Here is a 22,947-nt window from a genome sequence, read left to right on the forward strand (position 1 = left end):
TACAATCTGAAAGAGGTCAATAACTGAATGAGCAATGTAGACCTACAGCCCCTCTTGCCTCTGTAGGTGATCTGGCTGGGTAGGGGCTGAGAGAAATTGGCAAGAGACAACGTACACAAGCTTTTGCCATCACTTCCCAAGCTGTAGCTGCTCTACAGAAAGAGGGTTTCAGTTTACAAGGCCTCAGTTTGGAACTTCTCATGCACTGAGTTCATAGCAAGATGGGAGGGGACAAACATCTAATATTTATATTGTCATCAGTGTGTCCACACCTAAGATTCTGCATTTGGTGTTCATCATTTTATCTCAGAAAAGACAGAACAGAAATGTAAAACAAAACAGTAAAATCCTGAGAAGGGCAACAAAAAAGATTTGGCAGATATTTATAGTGGGGCTGAAAGGAGGGTACCATAAGAACGGCCATATTGGGTCAGACCAAAGGTCCATCTAGCCCAGTATCCTGTCTTCCCACAGCGGACAATGCCAGGTGCCCCAGAGGGAATGAACAGAACAGGTAATCATCAAGTGATCCATCCTGTTGCCGATTCCCAGCCTTTGGCAAACAGAGGCTAGGGAAACCATCCCTGCCCATCCTGGCTAATAGCCATTGATTGACCTATCCTCCATGAATTTATTTTGTTCTTTTTTGAACCCTATTATAGTCTTGGCCTTCACAGCATCCTCTGGCAAGGAGTTCCACAGGTTGACTGCGTTAGGTGAAAAAATACTTGGTTTGTTTGTTTGAAACCTGCTGCCTGTTAATTTCATTTGGTGACCCCTAGTTCTTGTGTTATGAGAAGGAGTAAATAACACTTCCGTATTTACTTTCTCCACACCAATCATGATTTTATAGACCTCTGTCATATCTCCCCTTAGTTTTCTCTTTTCCAAGCTGAAAAGTCCCAGTCTTATTAATCTCTCCTCATACAACAGCCGTTCCATACCCCTAATAATTTTTGTTGCCCTTTTCTGAATCTTTTACAAGTCCAATATCTTTTTTGAGATGGGGCGACCACATCTGCACACAGTTTTCAAGATGTGGTGTACCATGGATTTATATAGAGATAATATGATATTTTCTGTCTTATTATATATCCCTTTCTTAATGATTCCCAACATTCTATTTGCTTTTTTGACTGCCACTGCACATTTGAGTGGATGTTTTCAGAGAACTATCCACAATGACTCCAAGAGCTCTTTCTTGAGTGGTAAAAGCTAATTTAGTCCCCATCATTTTACATGTGTAGTTGGGATTATGTTTTCCAATGTGCATTACTTTGCATTTATCGACATTGAATTTCATCTGCCATCCAAAGGAATTCACCATCCAAAGAGGAATTAAGGACTCAGGCCAGATTCTGTGCTGTCCCTCTTGTGTGAGAGCGTGGCATAGGGCTGTTCTGAGAGCTGAATGCCAGTGGGGGGAACTCCTTTACACAAGTGGTAATCCACAAAGGGATGTAATGGTGTAAATAGGCTATAGCAACAGGCAGAATCTGATCATGAGGCTGCTTCATTTGGAAGAGTACAAGGAGGTATGAGAGGTATTTAGAGCAATGGATTGTGTTGATGGGGCTGACCATGTTTTATCCTGCCCTATCAAACAGAATGTAACGCTGACAGACCCTGGTCGTCGACAGGCGGGATCGAACCTGGGACCTCTGGAGCTTAGTGCATGAGCCTCTACTGCATGAGCTAAAAGCCATATAGCTGTTAGATAAGGCTGTAGAGCAGACTCATTAATCTCTCTAAGTGGCCTAAGCGCCACTAGATGGGACAGAGCACCACACCCAGGAGGTGTGGGGGTTACACTGTAAAATGAAAATTTCAAATGGACAAAAGTAAATGTGTGTTTATGTAGCATGCAACTACTCCGTGGAGCTCACTGGTAGGGGATATTGAAGCAAGCCACTGACTGGTCTAATGTGGGTGTTCTGTATTTATTGTGTAGAATGCCTCTAGTCCCCAAGCACTTCATTTTGGCAGCTGTACTTCATTGCTGTGATCACTTCCCAGTTCTCCACAGTGCCATAAATATTGGTATCTCTTCATGTGGTCACTGCCATTGGAGGTTTTCTTGCCCCTTTGAACATCTGTAATGTTCTGCAGCTGCCAAGTAGTTACCTAGCTCCGTAGCTTTAAAAGGGTGGCATCTGCAGTGAGGCAAAGAGGGAAAACAATGACCAATGGGCTCCTTCATATAGCCATGAATGTTTTCCCCAGGAGAGTATTACACAGTGATGTGAATTGTGGGGGTTTTATGATATCCTGTGCAACATCTGAGACTGGCAGCTGCTAGGGAGCGATCAGCCCAACCTGGATGGGCCATTAGCTTCTTCAGATTCTGTAGGGTTATTTCTGTTCTTTGCCAGCCAGGGATGGGGTCTGCCATGTGTGCCAGAGCTCTGGCTCCATACTCTTCTCTTCTGCACTGACAGGGGTGTACAGGCAGCTTCACCAGCATAATGGGATACCTGTACCATATGAAAAAGTGTGGGAAGGAGGCCTCTGAGTTGGAGAAAATGGCCATGAAATGTCGTCACTGTGGGAAAGCATACAAGTCAAAGGCAGGGCTTGTTTATCACCTTAGGTCTGAGCATGGGCCGGTAAGTATGAGTTGCCATTGCTGTCGGGAAAAGGAGCTATGTGTGGTGACCTCTCTCTTTCTCCAAACCACTCTTCCATTTGCCCACTTTGGACAATTGATTCTGATCTCCCTGGGCCCACTGTACACTGGAGAGCCTAGTCCCATCTGTTTCATGCTTCACGGTGTTGTAGGGGCAGGCAGCCTCCTCCTGCCTCTCAAGTAGAATCCTCCTTCCTGATCCCTTTTCATCTGGGAGGGGAACCTGCAATGCTCCCCTTGTGATTGAGACTTCTGCTGCTCTGCAGCTAGGACAGAGCTTGATACATAAGTAGTCTGGATGGCAGCAAACCCTTCCCCAGCTCCCCTCACCCTCCTCCACGGGGGTATGGTGCTGGCATGTTTGATGTCCTGTGAGAGCTGCTTGTTGCTCTTTTTTTTTTTCTCCAGATTTGAGATCCATCTCTGGGACAGGACAGGAACCAGAATGCATGTTGTTCCTGCAGTGTTCAATAGAAATGGGGGTGAGGTGTATCAGCCCATCCAAGGCACATATCTCTGGTTTCTTTCTGAGCCCAGGTGCTCTCAAGCTTTGTGTCATGTCTGGGCAGAGAGCTCTCTTCCCACAGCTGCCCTGATACACGGATCTCACAGTCTTTTCCTGGCTCCAGGGTACTCTTGTGCCTGAGTTTTTTGAGGGGAAGTAACTGGGATAGGGCATTTTGGCCTGATCTGAAGGACCTTGATGGATCATTCAAGTGTGGCCTAAGTGGGATCTGATGAATAGAGCTCACCCTATTGGCCTTTCCTTGCAGGTCACTTTCCTCCATGAAGAAGGGAGGCCTGAGAGTCTGAAGGAAATGACCCTGGAGCCCAGTAATGCAGGCAGAGTCCAGAGAAAATCTGCTAAGGTGGCAGTCTATTACCTTCACGAGCTAGCTAATGAAGAGCTGGCCAAGGAGTGGCCTAAGAAGAAGGTTCTACAGGACCTCGTCCCAGATGATCGGAAGGTATAAGGCTTTAGGTGGGGACTGTACTCGCAAAAAGTCTTGCACAGTAGAAGAATCCTGCACTGGCGCCTAGGAGATGGCACTTTATAGTGCTTTCTGGTTCCAGGCAATGGGCCAATAGTAACTGATTGGGTGCGGAAAGAGCTGATTTATGATACTATATAAAATAGGGTATACCTGGCTAGGCAGTAGTACTGCTGAAAAGGATTTGGGGATTATAGTGGCTCACAGATTGAACATGAGTCATCAGTGTGATGCACTTGCAAAAAATGCAGATATTCTTAGAAGACTCCTATTACTACATCCATGTAAAACATGGGAGGTAACTATTCTTTGAGTAGTTGCAGACATGTATTCCAAAAAAGTGTGTGTATGCCTAGTGCACTGAAATCAGAGAATATTGCCTAGCAGTATACTTGGAGTGATACTCACACGCTTCCCTCATAGCCCCTGCCATGGCTATATAAGGGAGGCACTTCTCTGATCCCTATAATTTCCTTCTCACTGCCCAGAGCTAGTCGGAGCGCTCAGTGTGGCGTTTCTTCACATTGATTTTCATGCCTCAGTCTTCTGAGATTTAGTTGTAAATAATTATAGTAGTTTGTTAGCTAGTAGTACCTTAGTTAGAATAGTGAGTTAGATTAAATAGCTTGTTTTTTTTGGTGGAATGCCTTCATCAGGATTCAAGCACTATCTGTTGTGTGGGGTGGCTATTCCTAATAGCGATTCCTCGCACATAGTGTTTATTGTGGTTGGGAGACGTGCTTCGTCTGCAAGTCTTCAAGAAAAGAACGCAGGTGTCAAGGGACTTGACACTCGAGCAGCACCTGATGGGGCAGGCCAAGAGGCCTGCATCAGCACCAGAAATAGTATCAGCTCCTCAGACGTCATCGGAGCCACAACGAGCTGATGTTCCTTGTCCGGACTCTGAGGAAGAGGGATTGTTGACTGTTACTCAGGCCCACTGAGAAAAAGGACCAATAAAACAGACTGTAGTCACTCTAGATTTTGGGGAGCATCATCTTCCTTTGCCAGAATCCGTGCACACTGGCACCATGACTCTTCAGGTATGTGTGGTGGAACTGGGCCTTCTGCCTGTCCTCTGGTACCAGGCAACATCAACTTGAGGCTGTATCGTTGACTCTGGCATTATCCGTTGAGTCCAGTAGTGACGGCATTGACGTTAACAGTGTCCATGCCTCTGGCATACCAGGCAGTATCAGATCTGCTATGCCTTTTGGTTCTTGATTCTCCAGTTATCTAGGAACATTCAGCTGCTGCGACTTTCTCAGTAATGACCCCACCATCGGGGTTAATTACACAGGTGTCCCAGACACCAGCACTACATATGGCTTTGAGTACAGTTGAGGCTGGCGCCTTCACCGGTGCCAAGGGGTTCATTGGCAGAGCAGGTTTCAGAGTAACAGCCGTGTCAGTCTGTATTCGCAAAAAGAAAAGGAGAAAAGGAGTACTTGTGGCACCTTAGAGACTAACCAATTTATTTGAGCATGAGCTTTCGTGAGCTACAGCTCACTTCATTGGCAGAGCAGTCAGCTTCGGCACCAACGGCTATCCTCATGCAAACCATGTCATGAGGATCGGTACTGACCCCAGCATCAATGCCTTGTTTGGCGTCGGTACCAAGAGAGGGTGTATTGCCTCTACCAGTCTTCAGAGCACCAACTTATGTACCGGTATCAGGACTGATGTTACCGCCATGTTGGATCTCCGAGGAGGCTGGATGGTGGCTTGCCCCTTGGGGGTTGCTCCCCCCCTTAACTCTGGATAATTCTGGGTATTCATCTAGGTCAAGCTCAAGGTCGTCGTCCTCCCTACTTCTTTTGTCTTTCAAATGCCAGTGTAGAGACAGCCCAGACCTCCTGCTGATACTGACCAGGACTTTTTCCCTGCTGCAGAGAAAGGGACTCTCGGCCCCCCGTTTACTGGCCACTGATTCCTTGCCCATCGCCATCGTGGAGTCCAGGGGACGTTCTTGTTCCTTAAGGTCCCGATCTTCAACGCACTCCAGGGCAAGATCACCCAACAAATCCATGGCATCACCTCCCCAGCCACCTACATAAGAACAGCCAGACTGGGTCACATTAAAGGTCCATCTAGCTCAGTATCCTGTCTTCCGACAGTGGTCAGTGCCAGCTGCCCAGGTGCAAATTTAGGTGGAGGATGACCCCTCGGAACCTGCGCAGCCTCAGACACATGCACAGGGTCTGGTACTGCACTGAAAGGCCAGTGAACCTCCTTTCTTCGTCGTCATCATCACCGGATGACACCTGAGTACCATATGCTTCCTTTCCAGTACCTGAGGACTTCTGGGCACATCAGGAGCTCTTGAGACGATTGGCTTCAGCCTTGGGTATATCAGGCTGAATTGGTGCAGGAAAACACTCACAAGTTAGTGGACATTCTTCTGTCCTCAATCCCAGGGGGAGTAGCTCACCCTATTAGCAAAGCACTGTTGCAACCTGCCATGACCTTGTGGAACACCCGTTGACGTCTATGGCAAAGCATATGGGCAAGTGTTATGTCCCTATGCAGGGATTCAAGTATTTTATTCACATCCTGCTCCTAACTTGCTTGTTGTGACAGCAGCCAATGAGAGGTTGCATCAAGAAAGGTACAAGTCCATGCACCAGGACAGAGGTAAAGAGGTTTGGTCTCATGGGCGGAAAGATTTATTCAACTTCCTCCTTAAAAATGTAAATTGCAAACCAGCAGGCACTGCTATCCAAATATAATTTTATGAACTGGAACTCTGTAGCCAAGTTCACAGACAAATTGCCAAATCCTTTCGAGAGGAGTTCAAGGCATTTGTTGCGGAGGGCCATCTGGTTGTTAAGACATGTTTTCTATTGGTCCTGGACATAGCTGTTATGGCTACTAAAGTTATTTGCTTCAGTGGTCACAATAAGAAGAGCACCGTGGTTGCAGAATTCAGGAATAGCACCAGAGGCTTCCACGCTTTGTTGGATATATCTTCTGATGGTCAATGTATAGTCTAAGACAAAATGGTTGAGACTTTGTGTTCATTTAATAATTCGCAAGCAACTCTGTACTCTCAGGCCTAGTTCTTAGCACCCTGCAAAATCACTTGGCTGCAATCTCAGCTTTCTATCCTCCCATCCAAGGAAAGTCAATATTCTCAGACCCTATGACGATGTTTTTTAAAGGTATTGTTCGCCTTTTTCCACCAGTGAAGGAAACTGTGCCATTGTGGGAACTTAATATGGTGGTGGCAGCACTCCATCATTTGAGCTGATAACATGCTCATTGGCTCTCCTCTTCCGGAAGAGACCTTCTTTATGACTATAACATCCTCAAGAAAAGTTAGCAATACACAAGCTTTAATGGCAGATCCTCCAGACACTCAATTCTCAAGGACAAGGTGTCTTTAAGATCACACTCAAAATTTTTGTCCAAAGTGGTATCTGTTTCACCTTAATTGGGTTATTTTCTTACCTATATTTTTTCCCAAACCATGTTCAAGAGTGAAGGAGCAACATGTACCTACCTTAGAGATCAGATGGTGCTTATCATTCTATTTAGAAAGGGCTAAGCCACTTTGTACATTATTTCGACTCTGTGCTGAGCAGATGACAGGATAACTGGTCTCCGCTCAGACTTTTTCCAAGTAGATAACTGCCTGTATTACCTTGGCTTATGGAGTTCCTCAGATGATGCCAGCGTAGTCATTACAGTCTTATCCAATAGGCGCTCAAGTGACATCAATTGCATTTCTTAGCAAGGTCTCCATATTGGATATTTGCAGGGCTGCAACAAGGTCTTCTAGTCATACTTTTGTTAGACATTATGCTATCACCCTGGCATCAAGAGCTGATGCAAACTTCGATAAGACCGTTCTGCAGTCACTGTTTAAATAGAATCCAAGCCCCACCTCCTGCTGAAACTGCTTGTGAATCACCTGAGAGGAGTTTGCCTGCATCCTTGAAGAAGACTGTTACTTATCTGTGTGGTAACTGTTCTTTGAGATGTGGATGCAGACTTGTATTTTACAACCCACCGTCTGAATCTGAGTCTGCAGCTGTGGTTTCAGGGCAAAGGAACTGAGGGGAGAGGGAGGGGTCAGCGTGCTGCCACTCTTATATAACCATAGGGGGGTTATGACAGGGCATGAGTTCCACCACATGGCAAAATTCTCCAACGTTGGTGCGCTGGGCACCTGCATACTTGATTGGAATACATATCTCCACCCATATCTTGAAGAACAGCAGTTGTGGGACAGATAAGTAACAATCTTTTCTGATCTGCTTGTGAGGCCTCAGCTGGAATATGTCCAGTCTTGGGCACCACATTTTAAGAAAAATTTGGACATATTGGAGAGATCCCAGAGATGAACAAACAAAAACAAAAAAAGAGGGTTAGAAAACTTGATTTGTGAAGAAAGGTTGAAAAAATTGGACATGTTTAGTTTTGAGAACCCTACCCTTAGTTTGGTGCCCCTGTTTAATAGGATCTTCAGTCTAGTAGAGAAAGGTATGACATGATCCAAAGGCTGGGAGTTCATTTTTAACTACGAGAGTGAGTAACCACCGGAACAGTTTACCAAGGGTCGTGGTCGATTCTCCATCACTGACCATTTTTTCAGTCAAGATTGGATGTTTTTCTGAAAGATCTGCTCTAGGAATCATTTTGGAGAAGTTCTATGGCCTGTGTTACACAGGAGGTCAAACTAGATGATCATAGTGGTCACTTCTGGTCTTAGAATCTATGAATATAGCTGGGGGGCGGGAGGACAACATGAAAACAATCTTTAAATATGTAAAAAGATTGTATAAAGAGAGTGATGATCAGTTGTTCCCCATGTCCACTGAAGGTAGGACAAGAAGAAATCAGCTTAGTTTGCAGCAAGGGAGTTTCAGGTTAGTTATGAGGAAAAACTTTCTAACTCGAAGAATAGTTAAGCACTGAAACAGGTTACCTAGGGAGGTTGTAGAATGCCCACCCTTGGGGGTTTTTAGGAACAGGTTAAACAAACACCTGTCCCGGATGGTCAAGGTACTTGGTCCTGTCTCAGCACAGGCGAATGGACTAGATGACTTCTTAAGATCCCTTTCAGGTCTACATTTGTGTGATTCTGTGAGGGAGAGGGGCCCAGGTCCTACTCTTTTATGTAACTGAGGAATCACTCCAGTGTGAGTTTGGGGGAGGTTTTGGATACCAGGAGTGAGGTGGGGTGGGGGCTTAGCTAAGCTTGTGGAGAGTCACTCAGTGGTGCTGGGGAAGGTTATTCACTGAGTTTCACTGTTGGATTGGGAGGGAAGTTTACTACAAGGGAAGTGTCTACTGTGGGAAAACAGCTGTAACACTTCAGAGGAGCATGCCTGATCCTGTGTGTAGCCATCCTGCCATCTAACTTCAGATTTTGTCTCTATTCTTCTGTCTCAGCTGAAATACACCCGGCCTGGACTGCCCACATTTAGTCAGGATGTGTTGTGCAAGTGGAAATCGGAGATAAAGATGTACCGAAGGGTCCACTGTCCAAACCAGGTAACCAACCCCAAGTCCTAAAGCACTAAAGAGACCAAGTCCGAGGATCTTAGAAAAATAATTACAGGTTTCACAGTAACAGCCGTGTTAGTCTGTATTCGTGAAAAGAAAAGGAGTACTTGTGGCACCTTAGAGACTAACCAATTTATTTGAGCATAAGTTTTGGATACAATTAACTTAGGCTTGAATAGAGACTGGGAGTGGCTAAGTCATTATGCAAGGTAATCTATTTCCCCTTGTTTTTTCCTAACCCCCCCCGCCCCCCCTCCCCCAGACGTTCTTGATAAACCCTGGATTTGTGCTGGAAATGGCCCAACTTGATTATCATGCACATTGTAAGGAGAGTGATCACTTTAGATAAGCTATTGCCAGCAGGAGAGTGGGGTGGGGGGAGGTATTTTTTTCATGCTTTGTGTGTATAAAAGATCTTTCCACAGTATGCATCCGATGAAGTGAGCTGTAGCTCACAAAAGCTTATGCTCAAATAAATTGGTTAGTCTCTAAGGTGCCACAAGTACTCCTTTTCTTTTTAGAAAAATAATTGAGTCTGGCCAGGCTGTGCAGCAATGAGCTGAGAGACTTCCACAAGGCCAAAATCAAGGTTCATCTCTGTGTCTGGAGGAATCAAACACTACTTGCTCTCAGGGTGAATACCTGTCAGTTTCTCACTGAGGTTCTGGATGTGCCTGGGCAACATTTAGGTTGCTTCTTAAGAGATGATCCTGTGGTGTTATGGCTAGAAAAATCCAGTGGGGAACTATTGGGTCCATTGATGGACACTGTTAATGTCTCTCCAAAGGTGAGTAAGAGCTGAGTGGGCATTAGTCCATTGCCTAGGAACCATCACTTAATGTTGAGAATCTTGCAAACTCCACCTGGACTTTCCAGAGCGAGGCTATTGAGGGGTTAGAGAAGCCTCTCTGCCTGCAGGCAGAGCCCTGGTATTGTCTAGATCTTTGTTGGCTGGGCTTTAGGTCTGGGTTTAGTGTGGACACTGCACTGGTCTCTCTGGTTAGTGATGGGTGAAGGCCAGATGTCCATGCTGATTCTGTTCAGTATGACAGCATCCTACAATATTATCATACCCATGGCTGCCTGGACTGTGGGACTCCCCATAGAAGAGACATGTCTCTACTTCCCTGTCAGAGATCTTTGGGGAAGTATTGGGAAATGCTCATCCATGCCCAAGGACTCCAGTGAGGAATCCTGGAGAGTTGTATTCCCAGCCTTCCTGTATCTGAGGCCACTTGGAGGGTTAGAGATGCAGTTTGGATATGGTGTCATCATTATGTTGACAGCATACAACTTTGTCTTTTCATTGGATCAAGACCATACATCCCTGCTTTCCCAGTGTCTGTCTGAGGTAGGGGCTTAAATGACAGTGAGCTGGCTGAGTTTCATGACAAATAAGAAACAGGTGATACTGCATGGGGAAATTACTAAAGCATATGTGGTTGTGTGGGGGAGCTGTCCTATAGTATGAGGCTTTTCCCACATTTGTCATGAGGTTCGCAGCCTACAGGGACTGCTGAAGTGCCAGCAGTTTTAGAACAAATTGATCACCAGGACCAGATGGTATTCACTCAAGATTTCTGAAGGAACTTAAATATGAAATTGCAGAACTACTAACTGTGGTATGTAACCATCACTTAAATCAGCAATTACAGTCCGGTAAGCCTAACTTCAGTACCAGGCAAATTGGTTGAAACGATTAGGGAACAGAATTATCAGACACACAGATGAACATGATATGTTGGGGAAGAGCCAACACCGCTTTTGTAAATGGAAATCATAAGAACATAACAATGGCTTTATTGGGTCAGACCAAAGGTCCGTTCAGCCCAGTATCCTGTCTACCGACCGTGGCCAATGCCAGGTGCCCCAGAGGGGGTGAACCTAACAGGTAATGATCAAGTGATCTCTCTCCTGCCATCCATCTCCACCCTCTGACTGACAGAGGCTAGGGACACCATTCCTTACCCATCCTGGCTAATAGCCATTAATGGACTTAACCTCCATGAATTATCTAGTTCTCTTTTAAACCCTGTTATAGTCCTAGTCTTCACAACCTCGTCAGGCAAGGAGTTCCACAGGTTGACTGTGCGCTGAGTGAAGAACTTCCTTTTATTTGTTTTAAACCTGCTGCCCATTAATTTCATTTGGTGGCCCCTAGTTCTTATATTATGGGAACAAGTAAATAACTTTTCCTTATTCACTTTCTCCACACCACTTATGATGTTATATACCTCTATCATATCCCCCCTTACCCCATGACTGCTTAGTGAGGCATGATAAGAGAGAAGGTCCTCTCATGGATCAGTAACTGGTTAAAAGGTAGGAAACAAGGGATAGGAATAAAGGGTCAGTTTTCACAGTGAAGAGAGGTAAATAGCAAGGTACCCCAAGGATCTGTACTGGGACCAGTGCTGTTTAACATATTCATAAATGATCTGGAAAAATGCATAAACAGTGAGGTGGTAAAGTTTGCAGACACGATAGAATTACTCAAGATAGCGAAGTCCAGTGCTGATTGTGAAGAGTTTACAAAAAGATCTCACAAAACTGAGTGACTGGGTAAGAAAATGTCAGATGAAATTCAGTGTTGATAAATGCAAAGTAATGCACATTATATAATATAATCCCAACTATACATACAAAAGAATGGGGTCTAAATTAGCTGTTACCACTCAAGAAAGATCTTGGAGTTGTCATGGATAGTTCTTTGAAAACATCCACCCAATGCACAGCAGCAGTCAAAAAAGCTAATAGAATGTTAGGACCCATTAGGGAAGGGATTTATAATTAAACAGACATGGTACACCTTCACCTTGAACACTGCATGCAGTTCTGGTCACCCATCTCAAAAAAGATATATTAAAATTGGAAAAAGTACAGAGAAAGGCAACAAACATGATGAGGGGTATGGAACAGCTTCCATATGATGTGAAATTAATAAGACTGGGACTATGCAGCTTGGAAAAGAGATGACTAAGCAGGTAGAAGATAGAGGTCTACAAAATCCTGAATGGTGTGGAGAAAGTGATGAGGTAAGTGTGTTACGAATTATACCTGGTAGGTCATGCACACAAATGCTGCGAATTATACCTGGTAGGTCACGCACAGTTCGAATCTAGGCTGAGGCACATGAACAAAGTCCACAACTGCAGTGTTCCCAAAAAACACCAAGTTTATTATGCTCGAGCGTGGTGCCCCCCTGCTAGTCAGGAGGGGACCCCGAATACAGATTATACAAAGGTTATATACCTCTTAGCAAAGCATGTTGCCCTCGTGCATCGGAAACCTTAGCCAATAAACAAACCCTTTTCTTATTGTGGAAGTATAACATTGTATAACTATAACATTGTATAAGGGGACATGCTGGATACATTGTATATGAGAGGGCATGCCAAAACATGTTACAAAGTATCTGAGGGAGCACACGTAGGGACAGTTAGCTTTTGAATGGAGAAGCAATTAAGATAGAGCCAGCACGTCTAAGAAGCAGGCATCAGAATGGAAGGTGTGAAGGGCAATTAGTTAAGTTAACTGGAAGCTGTTAAAGGAGATTAAGGGTGGCAGGTAATTGAAGATACGTGACCGGTCTCAGGGATCTCGAAGGGTGGTGACTAAAATCTTTTTCTTCTTTTGTCTGTAACTCCTCTGTAACTTGTTCTCCAAAAACTGTATAAATTAAGAGACACAAGCCCCACTCGGGGGGCTCACTTCTAAATGTATTAGCAGAGCAGCTTTGCTAATAAAACAGAGTGGTCTGATAAATTGTGAGTCTGAGTCAAACTTTGACAATTTGGAGGTCCCACTGAGATTTCAAATGGACTCAATTTGTGTCTCTGGGATGGGGATGACCGAATTTCCGTAAGGGCCAGTGGTAAAGCAGCTGGCCAGTTTAACCCTGTGGAACTACAGATTTTTGCCAGCTTATTTTTAAGCACACCATTTCGCCTTTCAACTGCCCCTGCACTCTGTGGATGTTAAGGGCAGTGCAACAGGTGGGTGACATGTAATACCTGGTTTAGATGTTGAACAATTTTTCCAGTAAAATGTGTTCCCCGGTCACTAGACAAAGTGGCAGGAATTCCCTTGGTAGGGATAATGTGGTTTAACAGACATTTTGCAACGGACAGTGAATCAGCTTTGCGACAGGGAAAGGCTTCAATCCAACCCGAAAACAGACATATTATAACTAAAATGAATTCATATTTCTGACACTTTGGCATTTGTACAAAATCAAGTTGCCAGTGTAGGAAAGGTGCTTGAGGCAAACCCCGGAACCCTTGTGTTACTTTTACAGATTTGCCTACATTGTGGCTTTGACAAGTAACACAAGCGGCACAGTGGCAGGTTGCAAAGGAGCCGAAATGGGGAGCCCACCACCCCACCTTACTCATAGCAGAGACCATCCCCTCCTTGCCGACATGCGAAACACCATGTAACAGGGCAGCTAGAGATGGGTAGAGTGAGAGGGGGGCTACAAAGGTACCGGTGGGCGATCGCCAAAGGGAATCAGAATGCAAAGAGCAACCCAAAGCACTCCAGGAGTCTTTCTCTGTTTCTGGGGCAGAATCCTGGAGCTGAGCGAGATGAGACAGGGATGGTGGCGTTACAGAGACAGAGAGGGGACCAAGAAACGCTTCCGGTGAAGGTTTTATAGTGGTGGCATGTTTTGCAGCAGTATCAGCAAGTGCATTACCTTTTGCCACCTCGATTTCTGCCGCTGAGGGGCCAGTACACTTAACAATTGCCAAGGCAGACGGTAGTAAAACTGCCTACAGGAGGGCGGCAATGTAGGGGCCATTCTTGATAGGGGTACCAGCAGAGATAAGAAAACCTCGAGCCTGCCAGAGGGTGCCAAAGTCATGCACAACCCCAAAGGCATACCGAGAATCAGTAAAAATAGTGGCAGAGAGCTCCTCGGCTAGAAAGCAGGCACGGGTTAGAGCAATCAGTTCAGCCACCTGGGCAGAGGTCACAGAGGGTAAGGGCGCAGCTTCTATGGTCTCAGAGAGAGAGACCACAGCGTACCCTGCAAGAAGGTGGCCTTGGTCATTTCTATAACAGGACCCATCAGTGAATAATACCAGCTCAGAGTTAGGGAGAGGTACATCTGAAAGGGCGGGGCGCGGGACAGTGATAGCGGAGACAGTTGCAAGGCAGTCATGGGGTTCACCATCACTAGGTAAAGGAAGGAGGGTAGCAGGGTTTAACCGGGAGCAGCACTTAATAGTGATATGTGAGGCTGAAAGCAGCAAAAGTTCATACCTAGTGAGGCGAGCAGAGGAGAGGTGAGCCGTGTTGCGTTGCAGAAGGAGAGTTTCCACAGAAGGGGGAACCATGAGAGTGAGAGGAGAGCGGAGGACAAGGGACTCGGACATCTCGACCAGGCGCGCTGCAGCAGCTACAGCGCGTAGGCAAGGGGGTAAACCCTGGGCTACAGGGTCCAAGGTTGCAGAAAAATAAGCCACCGGGCGATTTCTGTCACCGTGCTCCTGAGTAAGAACCCCGAGGGCACAAGCAGATTGTTCGTGACAGAAAAGGGTAAAAGGCTTGTCATAGTTAGGTAACCCTAAGGCAGGGGCAGAGGCTAAATTCTGCTTAAGGGAGATGAAAGTAGCATTTGCTTCAAGTGGCCATGGCATGGGGTTAGGTACAGAGGATCGAGTGAGTTCTTGGAGTGGTTTAGCCAGAGAAGCATATTGTGGAATCCATTGCCTATAGAACCCTGTCATGCCTAAGAATTTCTGACCTGGCGTGGAGAGCAAGGCTGGGGAAAGCTAAGGATGGCTTGTACCCGGGCTGGAGAGAGTGTATGGGAGCCCTGGGAGAGAAGGAAGCCTAGGTATGTGACAGAGGTTTGGCAGAGCTGCAATTTTGTGCGAGAAGCCTTATGACCCTTGTTCACTAAAGCTGTGAGAAGTGTTAGTGAATCAGTTTCTGAGGCAGACAGAGAGGGGGAGCACAGGAGTAAGTCGTCCACATATTGGATCAGTGTGGATCCTGATGGGAAAACCAGATCAGCGAGATCCCTGGCTAGGGCTTGAGAAAAATAGGATGGACTCTCTGTATACCCCTGGGGAAGGGTAGTCCATGTATATTGCTGACCCTTGTAGGAGAAGGCAAAGAGATACTGGGATTCAGAGTGAACTGGGACAGAGAAGAAAGCGGAGCACAAATCTACAACAGTAAAGTGGGCTGCATTTGGAGGAATAGACGCTAGTATTGTAGCAGGGTTAGGAACCACTGGAAAAGAAGGTATGACAATACGGTTAATAGCTCGAAGGTCTTGAACAAATTGCCACGATTTGCCATCAGCCTTTTGAACTGGGAGGATAGGGGTGTTACAGGGGCTGGAACAAGGGACAATAATTCCTTGTTCTTTTAATGCAGATATAACTGGAGCAATCCCAGCCTCTGCCTCAGGATTCAAAGGATACTGAGACAGGCGAGGCAGAGGTTTGGAATTGTCTACAGTAATCCGAACTGGGTCAGTATTTAATCGGCCCACTTCAGATGGGTGAGATGGCCATAGGGAGGAAGGAACCTGAGAGATTAGGTGCTCTAGGGACGGAGTTAAGGGACAGCAAGGGACCGGAGTGGAGAGGGAAGTTTCAGACAGCAGGGAGGCTACAGAATCACATAAGGAAGACTGAGGGATTTGCAGATAGACACCATCTGGGGAGCAGTAAATAGAACAGCCAAGTTTGCATAGCAAGTCCCGTCCCAGAAGGTTTGCAGGGGTGGAATCAGAGAGGAGGAATGCATGCTCCTCAGAGAGGGGACCGACCTGAACAGACAAAGGTTTTGAGAGGGGAAAAGAGGTAGGGATCCCTGTAATGCCAACAGCAGACACAGATTTTCCAGATCGGGAAACCTCAGGCAAGTCAGTGGTGCAGATTGTAGAAAGAGAAGCTCCAGTATCAACAAGGAAAGGGAGAGAGAGATCATTTACAGTCAGGACACATTCTCCAGTAGGGGACAGAGGTAATAAGGGAGCTAAAACTTTGTGAGGTTCCCCAGTATCCCATCATTGTTGGGGTGAAAAATAGGGTTGGGGATCAGCTGGAGGAACCAGTGGGGGGTTCACTTGATTTCCCATACAATTATTAGGTCGTCTTGGACACTCTTTTTTCCAGTGTCCAGGCTGTTTACAGTAGTTACAAACCCCAGTTAATCCAGCCCCCCGCCCCCTTCCGCAACCCCATCCCTGTCCCCGGTGTGGTCTGCTTAGTCCTGAATAATGCTGTATCTGCAGAGCCATTAACTTTTGGGAGGACTGTTCCTCCTTTCCTTTTAAAGTGCGGTGGCAATGCTCTGCTACTGCCAGCAATTTGTCCATGGTTTCAGTCTCCCATCCCACACTTATTCGTTTTAACATGCTGTCTGTGGCAGGGAGAAGACCATCAACAAATGCATGTGCCAAGGCCCCCTACCAATTTACATTGGGCTCTTGTATTCCTGAATGTTGTAGGAAAATATCAGTTAGCCGGGACCTATAGTCGCCTGGGCTTTCTCCTTGCCCTTGCTTACAGCAACGTATTGCTGTCCAGTTTGTTTTAGGAGACCACACTTTGGGAATGGCTTGATGCAGGCGCTTCCAAAGAGCCATACACCGGTCTCTGTATGCCGAATCTGGGCCAGTACTTTTTATGGTTGAGTGGCGTGCCTCAGCTGGCCAGTCTGCGGCAGCCAACCATTTTTCATAATAACTGGCAGGAGCTAACAATTTACACAGTTGGAGGAGATCTGTCTCAGAGGGTTCATAGGTTTCACAGATTAACAGAAACTCCTCAGCAAATTTGACAGTTTTCCTGTGGTTTGGGAAAACTTTTAACTATAGATAAAAGTTCCGTACGAGTCCAGGGCTTATAATCCCATATGGACTCACTTTCTCCCATCTTAAGGACTCGTAAGGGTGCCACAACAGTTTGATCAGAATCTCTCATTAACCTCCCATCAGGTTCTCTTTTCCAAGAAGAGATGTCAAGAGAATCTTTGCAGTCTGCTTTGGATTTCTTCTTCATAATATTTTGCAGAGCTGCGAGGCCAATGAGGGTATCTTCTTCACTTTCATTATCTGTAGTCACTGAAGATTTTTCCTTTTCTGATTTCTTATTTGCGCAGGAGTATGGTGGGGGTCGGGTTTGATCCGGATCATTGCACAGGACTGGGCAAAGGGGAGCGCTCGGACTAGTGGTAGGAGAGACTGCATCCAATTGAACTGTTAGTTTTTTGATAGAATTTTTAAGAGAGGTGAGTTTTGACTCAGTCCATCTACGATTTGCCTCTTCCCACCACTGCACGAAGCAGTCTGCTTCTCCTCTCTCCAATTTGGTTTTTGGGAGGACAACTTTGCTTTTTAAAGCGTCCACTCGATCCTTGTCCCAAGAACCTAACAGTGGCCACTGTAATTTGGGGTTCTCTAGAGCTAATTTGGACCATTTTTCAAGAAACCTACAAGAGTCCGGACCCCTCCTAAAATACATAAAATAAGCTGGAGTTCCCTTAGGGAACTGTTCTACCTTAGACTTCTGATTACCCATCCAGGAGGACTTCACACAGCACTCACACAAGAAAGAAATTCGGGCTCAGCAGAGTGGTACCTGGTGCAACACACAGAAAGGAGCCCACAGGCTACTGCCTCAACTGCCCTTGCTTTCACACCAGGGGTTATACCCAAGGCGTGGTGCGGCTGCAGCTGTGCAGATTCCACTTATTCAGACCGTGGGGACGGGGATCCCTTGGTCAGCCAGTCTCTGGACAGAGATGGCTCCCAGATTCACACACACACCACGGGGAAGACGGATAGACACAAAGACAAGACAATCCTCAAACCGGTTAAAGCACAAAAATAATAATAACCTGAGACGTCTGATTCCAGAAGCTGGATCCAAGGACCCCTACCCGAACAGAGTGGGAACCAACAAGTTCAATGGCGAAGACTGCGCTGCTGTTGTGTACCTTTCTGTCTTGTGGAGGATCGCTTGGACTAAGTGTCCAGGCGCCGGCTGCCACGATCGTCCTGCAAGGCAGTCAGGGATCACACAGCCTCAGTGAAGCCGCTTGCCATCTCGGTGGAACAAGGTGTGAAGGGCAATTAGTTAAGTTAACTGGAAGCTGTTAAAGGAGATTGTTAAGGGTGGCAGGTAATTGAAGATACATGACTGGTCTCAGGGATCTTGAAGGGTGGTGACTAAAATCTTTTTCTTCTTTTGTCTGTAACTTCTCTGTAACTTGTTCTCCAAAAACTGTATAAATTAAGAGACACAAGCCCCACTCGGGGGGCTCACTTCTAAATGTATTAGCAGAGCAGCTTTGCTAATAAAACAGAGTGGTCTGATAAATTGTGAGTCTGAGTCAAACTTTGACATTATCTACCACCTATCCCTGCTTGGTGCATTCCTCGTGCTAAACTAGTATGTTAATTACACAGCATGGTCCTAAAGCAATACATCAGTAACTTTTATTATCAGGATGGGAGGCCTCACATCAAAGGCCAGGAGATAGGGAGTTAGGGACAGACAAAGAACAGACACCAGGAGTCAAGGCAGGCTGGAGACAAGAAGGAGGATTTTCACAGGAATGCAGTATCTAAGGAACACTCCTCCTGGTGCATGATGTGCTTGCTTTTAGACAATGGTGGGCCCCAAACCAAAATGGAGTCACATGTGCTAACTTTTCCTTAACGAGTGTTATTTATCCCATCACATAACACACGTGTCAAGCTGTCTTGCAATGGCTCAAGAGCATGGGTACCAACCTCAGGGCAGACTGTTAAGAAACAGGACACAAACCCCAAATTGGTTGAGAGTTCTATATTTAGATTTCACCAACCAATTATCAAGTATATACTCCTTAAGAGCGATAACAGCCTCACAATGGAGTCTCAGACAGTCCCATTGGGTACTTCCATCTGTCTTGCCACCCAGGTAAGCTTACCTTTGTGATAGATTGTCCCTTACATCAAAGATAACAGCAGTGTTCAGGTTTCAGAGTAGCAGCCGTGTTAGTCTGTATCCGCAAAAAAAAAAAAAGAGTACTTGTGGCACTTTAGAGACTAACAAATTTATTAGTAAAAAGAAAAGGAGTACTTGTGGCACCTTAGAGACTAACCAATTTATTTGAGCATGAGTTTTAGTGAGCTCATGCTCAAATAAATTGGTTAGTCTCTAAGGTGCCACAAGTACTCCTTTTCTTTTTGCGAATACAGACTAACACGGCTGTTCCTCTAAAACCTGTCAAATTTATTAGTGCATAAGCTTTCATGAGCTACAGCTCACTTCATCGGATGCATACAGTGGAAAATATAGTGGGGAGATTTTATATACACAGAGAACATGAAACAATGGATGTTACCATACAGACTGTAACAAGAATGGTCAGGAAAGGTGAGCTGTTACCAGCAGGAGAGCGTGGGCAGGACCTTTTGTAGTGATAATCAAGGTGGGCCATTTCCAGCAGTTGACAAGAACGGTATGGGGGGAAATAGTTTTACTTTGTGTAATGACCCATCCACTCCCAGTTTTTATTCAAGCCTAAGTTAATTGTATCCAGTTTGCAAATTAATTCCAATTCAGCAGTCTCTCGTTGGAGTCTGTTTTTTGTAGTTTTTTTTTGTTGAAGAATTGCCACTTTTAGGTCTGTAATTGAGTGACCAAAGAGATTGAAGTGTTCTCCGACTGGTTTTTGAATGTTATAATTCTTGATGTTTGATTTGTGTCCATTTATTCTTTTACGTAGAGACTGTCCAGTTTGGCCAATGTACATGGCAGAGTGGCATTGCGGGCACATGATGGCATATATCACATTGGTGGATGTGCAGGTGAACGAGCCTCTGATAGTGTGGCTGATGTGATTAGGCCCTATGATGGCGTCCCCTGAATAGATATGTGGACACAGTTGGCAATGGGCTTTGTTGCAAGGATAGGTTCCTGGGTTAGTGTTTTTGTTGTGGTGTGTGGTTGCTGGTGAGTATTTGCTTCAGGTTGGGGGGCTGTCTGTAAGCAAGAACTGGCCTGTCTCCCAAGATCTGTGAGAGTGATGGGTCATCCTTCAGGATAGGTTGTAGATCCTTGATGATGCATTGGAGAGGTTTTAGTTGGGGGCTGAAGGTGATGGCTAGTGGCGTTCTGTTTTTTTCTTTGTTGGGCCTGTCCTGTAGTAGGTGACTTCTGGGTACTCTTCTGGTTCTGTCAGTCTGTTTCTTCACTTCAGCAGGTGGGTATTGTAGTTGTAAGAACGCTTGATGGAGATCTTTTAGGTGTTTGCCTCTCTCTGATGCAAATGCTTGTATCGTAGAGCTTGGCTGTAGACAATGGATCGTGTGGTGTGGTCTGGATGAAAGCTGGAGGCATGTAGGTAGGCATAACGGTCAGTAGGTTTCTGGTATAGGGTGGTGTTTATGTGACCATCGCTTATTAGCACCGTAGTGTCCAGGAAGCAGATCTCTTGTGTGGACTGGTCCAGGCTGAGGTTGATGGTGGGATGGAAATTGTTGAAATCGTGGTGGAATTCCTCAAGGGCTTCTTTTCCATGGGTCTAGATGATGAAGATGTCACCAGTGTAGCACAAGTAGAGTAGGGGCATTAGGGGACGAGAGCTGAGGAAGCGTTGTTCTAAGTCAGCCATAAAAATGTTGGCATACTGTGGGGCCATGCAGGTACCCATAGCAGTGCTGCTGATCCGAAGGTATACATTGTCCCCAAATGTCAAATAGTTATGGGTGAGGACAAAGTCACAAAGTTAAGCCACCAGGTTTGCCGGGACATTATCGGGGATACTGTTCCTGACTGCTTGTAGTCCATCTTTGTGCGGAATGTTGGTGTAGAGGGCTTCTACATCCATAGTGGCCAGGATGGTGTTTTCAGGAAGATCACCAATGGATTGTAGTTTCCTCAGGAAGTCGGTGTCTCGAAGGTAGCTGGGAGTGCTGGTAGCGTAGGGCCTGAGGAGGGAGTCTACATAGCCAGACAATCCTGCTGTCAGGGTGCCAATGCCTGAGATGATGGGGTGTCCAGGATTTCCAAGTTTATGGATCTTGGGTAGCAGATAGAATACCCCTGGTCGGGGTTCCAGGGGTGTGTCCGTGAGGATTTGTTCTTGTGCTTTTTCAGGGAGTTTCTTGAGCAGATGCTGTAGTTTCTTTTGGTAACCCTCAGTGGGATCAGAAGGTAATGGCTTGTAGAAAGTGGTGTTGGAGAGCTGCCAAGCAGCCTCTTGTTCATATTACGACCTATTCATGGTGACAACAGCACCTCCTCTGTCAGCCTTTTTGATTATGATGTCAGAGTTGTTTCTGAGGTTGTGGGTGGCATTGTGTTCTGCACGGCTGAGGTTATGGGGCAATTGATGTTGCTTTTCCACAATTTCAGCCTGTGCATGTCGGCAGAAGCACTCTATGTAGAAGTCCAGTCTGTTGTTTCGACCTTCCGGAGGAGTGCACCCAGAATCCTTCTTTTTGTAGTGTTGGTAGGAAGGTCTCTGTGGGTTAGTATGTTGTTCAGAGGTGTGTTGGAAATATTCCTTGAGTTGGAGACGTCGAAAATAGGATTCTAGGTCACCACAGAACTGTATCATGTTCGTGGGGGTGGAGAGGCAAAAGGGGAGTCCCCGAGATAGGCCTGGACTGGAGCCCAGAATCTAGGATCCTTCCACTGTGCAGGGCCCTAGAGCCTGGGCTCCAGCCCAAACCCAAAAGTCTACACTGCAGTGAAACAGCCCCACAGCCCGAGTCAGCTGGCATGTGACAGCCGTGGGTGTCAGGCTATGTCTACGCAGCAATTAATGTCCTTTATGGCTAACCCAGGCTAAGAACTGGGAATCATTTTCATATGTTTTGTAATCCTTTCTACTTGTGGTATGTCTACACAGCAATGTAAGCCTTGGGTTAGTGGGATTTGAGTCAGCTGACCTGTGTTAGGAACTTTGGGTTTGAGCATCTACACTGCATTTTAACCCCAGGTTAAGGATTTTCTGACCCATGCTTGAGCCTAGGACTCCGGTGTCCACACTGCTGTGCACAGATCCGAGTCAAAGTAACCCTGTCTCCGTGTGAACACTCTAGCCCTACGAAAGTGGTATACTGTGGGAAAACTCTGCTGCCCACCCTGTTTCCTAACTGGGACAATACCATTGATGGGACTCAGGTGCCCCAAAGAGCACATGATACATAAACTGCATAGTTAGCTCCTTTGATTGCTGTCTCAGTAGAATGACGGAAGTTTGAGAAAAGGAGTACTTGTGGCACCTTAGAGACTAACCAATTTATTTGAGCACAAGCTTTCGTGAGCTACAGCTCACTTCATCGGATGCATACTGTGGAAAAGCAGCATCACTTGCCCCATAACCTCAGCCATGCGGAACACAATGCCATCCACAGCCTCAGAAACAACTCTGATATGATAATCAAAAAGGCTGACAAAGGAGGTGCTGTTGTCATGATGACTAGGTCGGAATATGAACAAGAGGCTGCTCGGCAGCTCTCCAACACCACTTTCTACAAGCCATTACCCTCTGATCCCACTGAGAAATGGCTTGTAGAAAGTGGTGTTGGAGAGCTGCCGAGCAGCCTCTTGTTCATATTCCGACCTAGTCATCATGACAACAGCACCTCCTTTGTCAGCCTTTTTGATTATGATGTCAGAGTTGTTTCTGAGGCTGTGGATGACATTGTGTTCCGCACGGCTGAGGTTATGGGGCAAGTGATGCTGCTTTTCCACAATTTCAGCCCGTGCACGTCGGCGGAAGCGCTCTATGTAGAAGTCCAGTCTGCTGTTTTGACCTTCAGGGAGGAGTCCACCTAGAATCCTTCTTTTCGTA

The 22,947-nt window shown here is 46.0% G+C and overlaps 1 protein-coding gene across 11 annotated transcripts in view; it reads left to right on the forward strand.

Annotated features, from left to right (window-relative positions):
- Positions 1–22,947, forward strand: part of ZNF512 (zinc finger protein 512) — a 79,281-nt gene that overhangs the window by 49,785 nt on the left and 6,549 nt on the right. For 10 of the 11 annotated variants that reach the window (XM_048846175.2, XM_048846181.2, XM_048846182.2 and 7 more), the window contains 3 exons: positions 2,439–2,606; positions 3,400–3,594; positions 9,016–9,117. In XM_048846175.2, the coding sequence (XP_048702132.2) occupies positions 2,439–2,606; positions 3,400–3,594; positions 9,016–9,117 (465 nt within the window). The remainder of the gene's footprint in view (positions 1–2,438; positions 2,607–3,399; positions 3,595–9,015; positions 9,118–22,947) is intronic. The other variant, XM_075126237.1, reaches the window with a different exon arrangement.

Source organism: Caretta caretta, chromosome 3 (assembly GCF_965140235.1).
Source record: "Caretta caretta isolate rCarCar2 chromosome 3, rCarCar1.hap1, whole genome shotgun sequence".
In the NCBI taxonomy this organism is placed as follows: Eukaryota; Metazoa; Chordata; order Testudines; family Cheloniidae; genus Caretta; species Caretta caretta.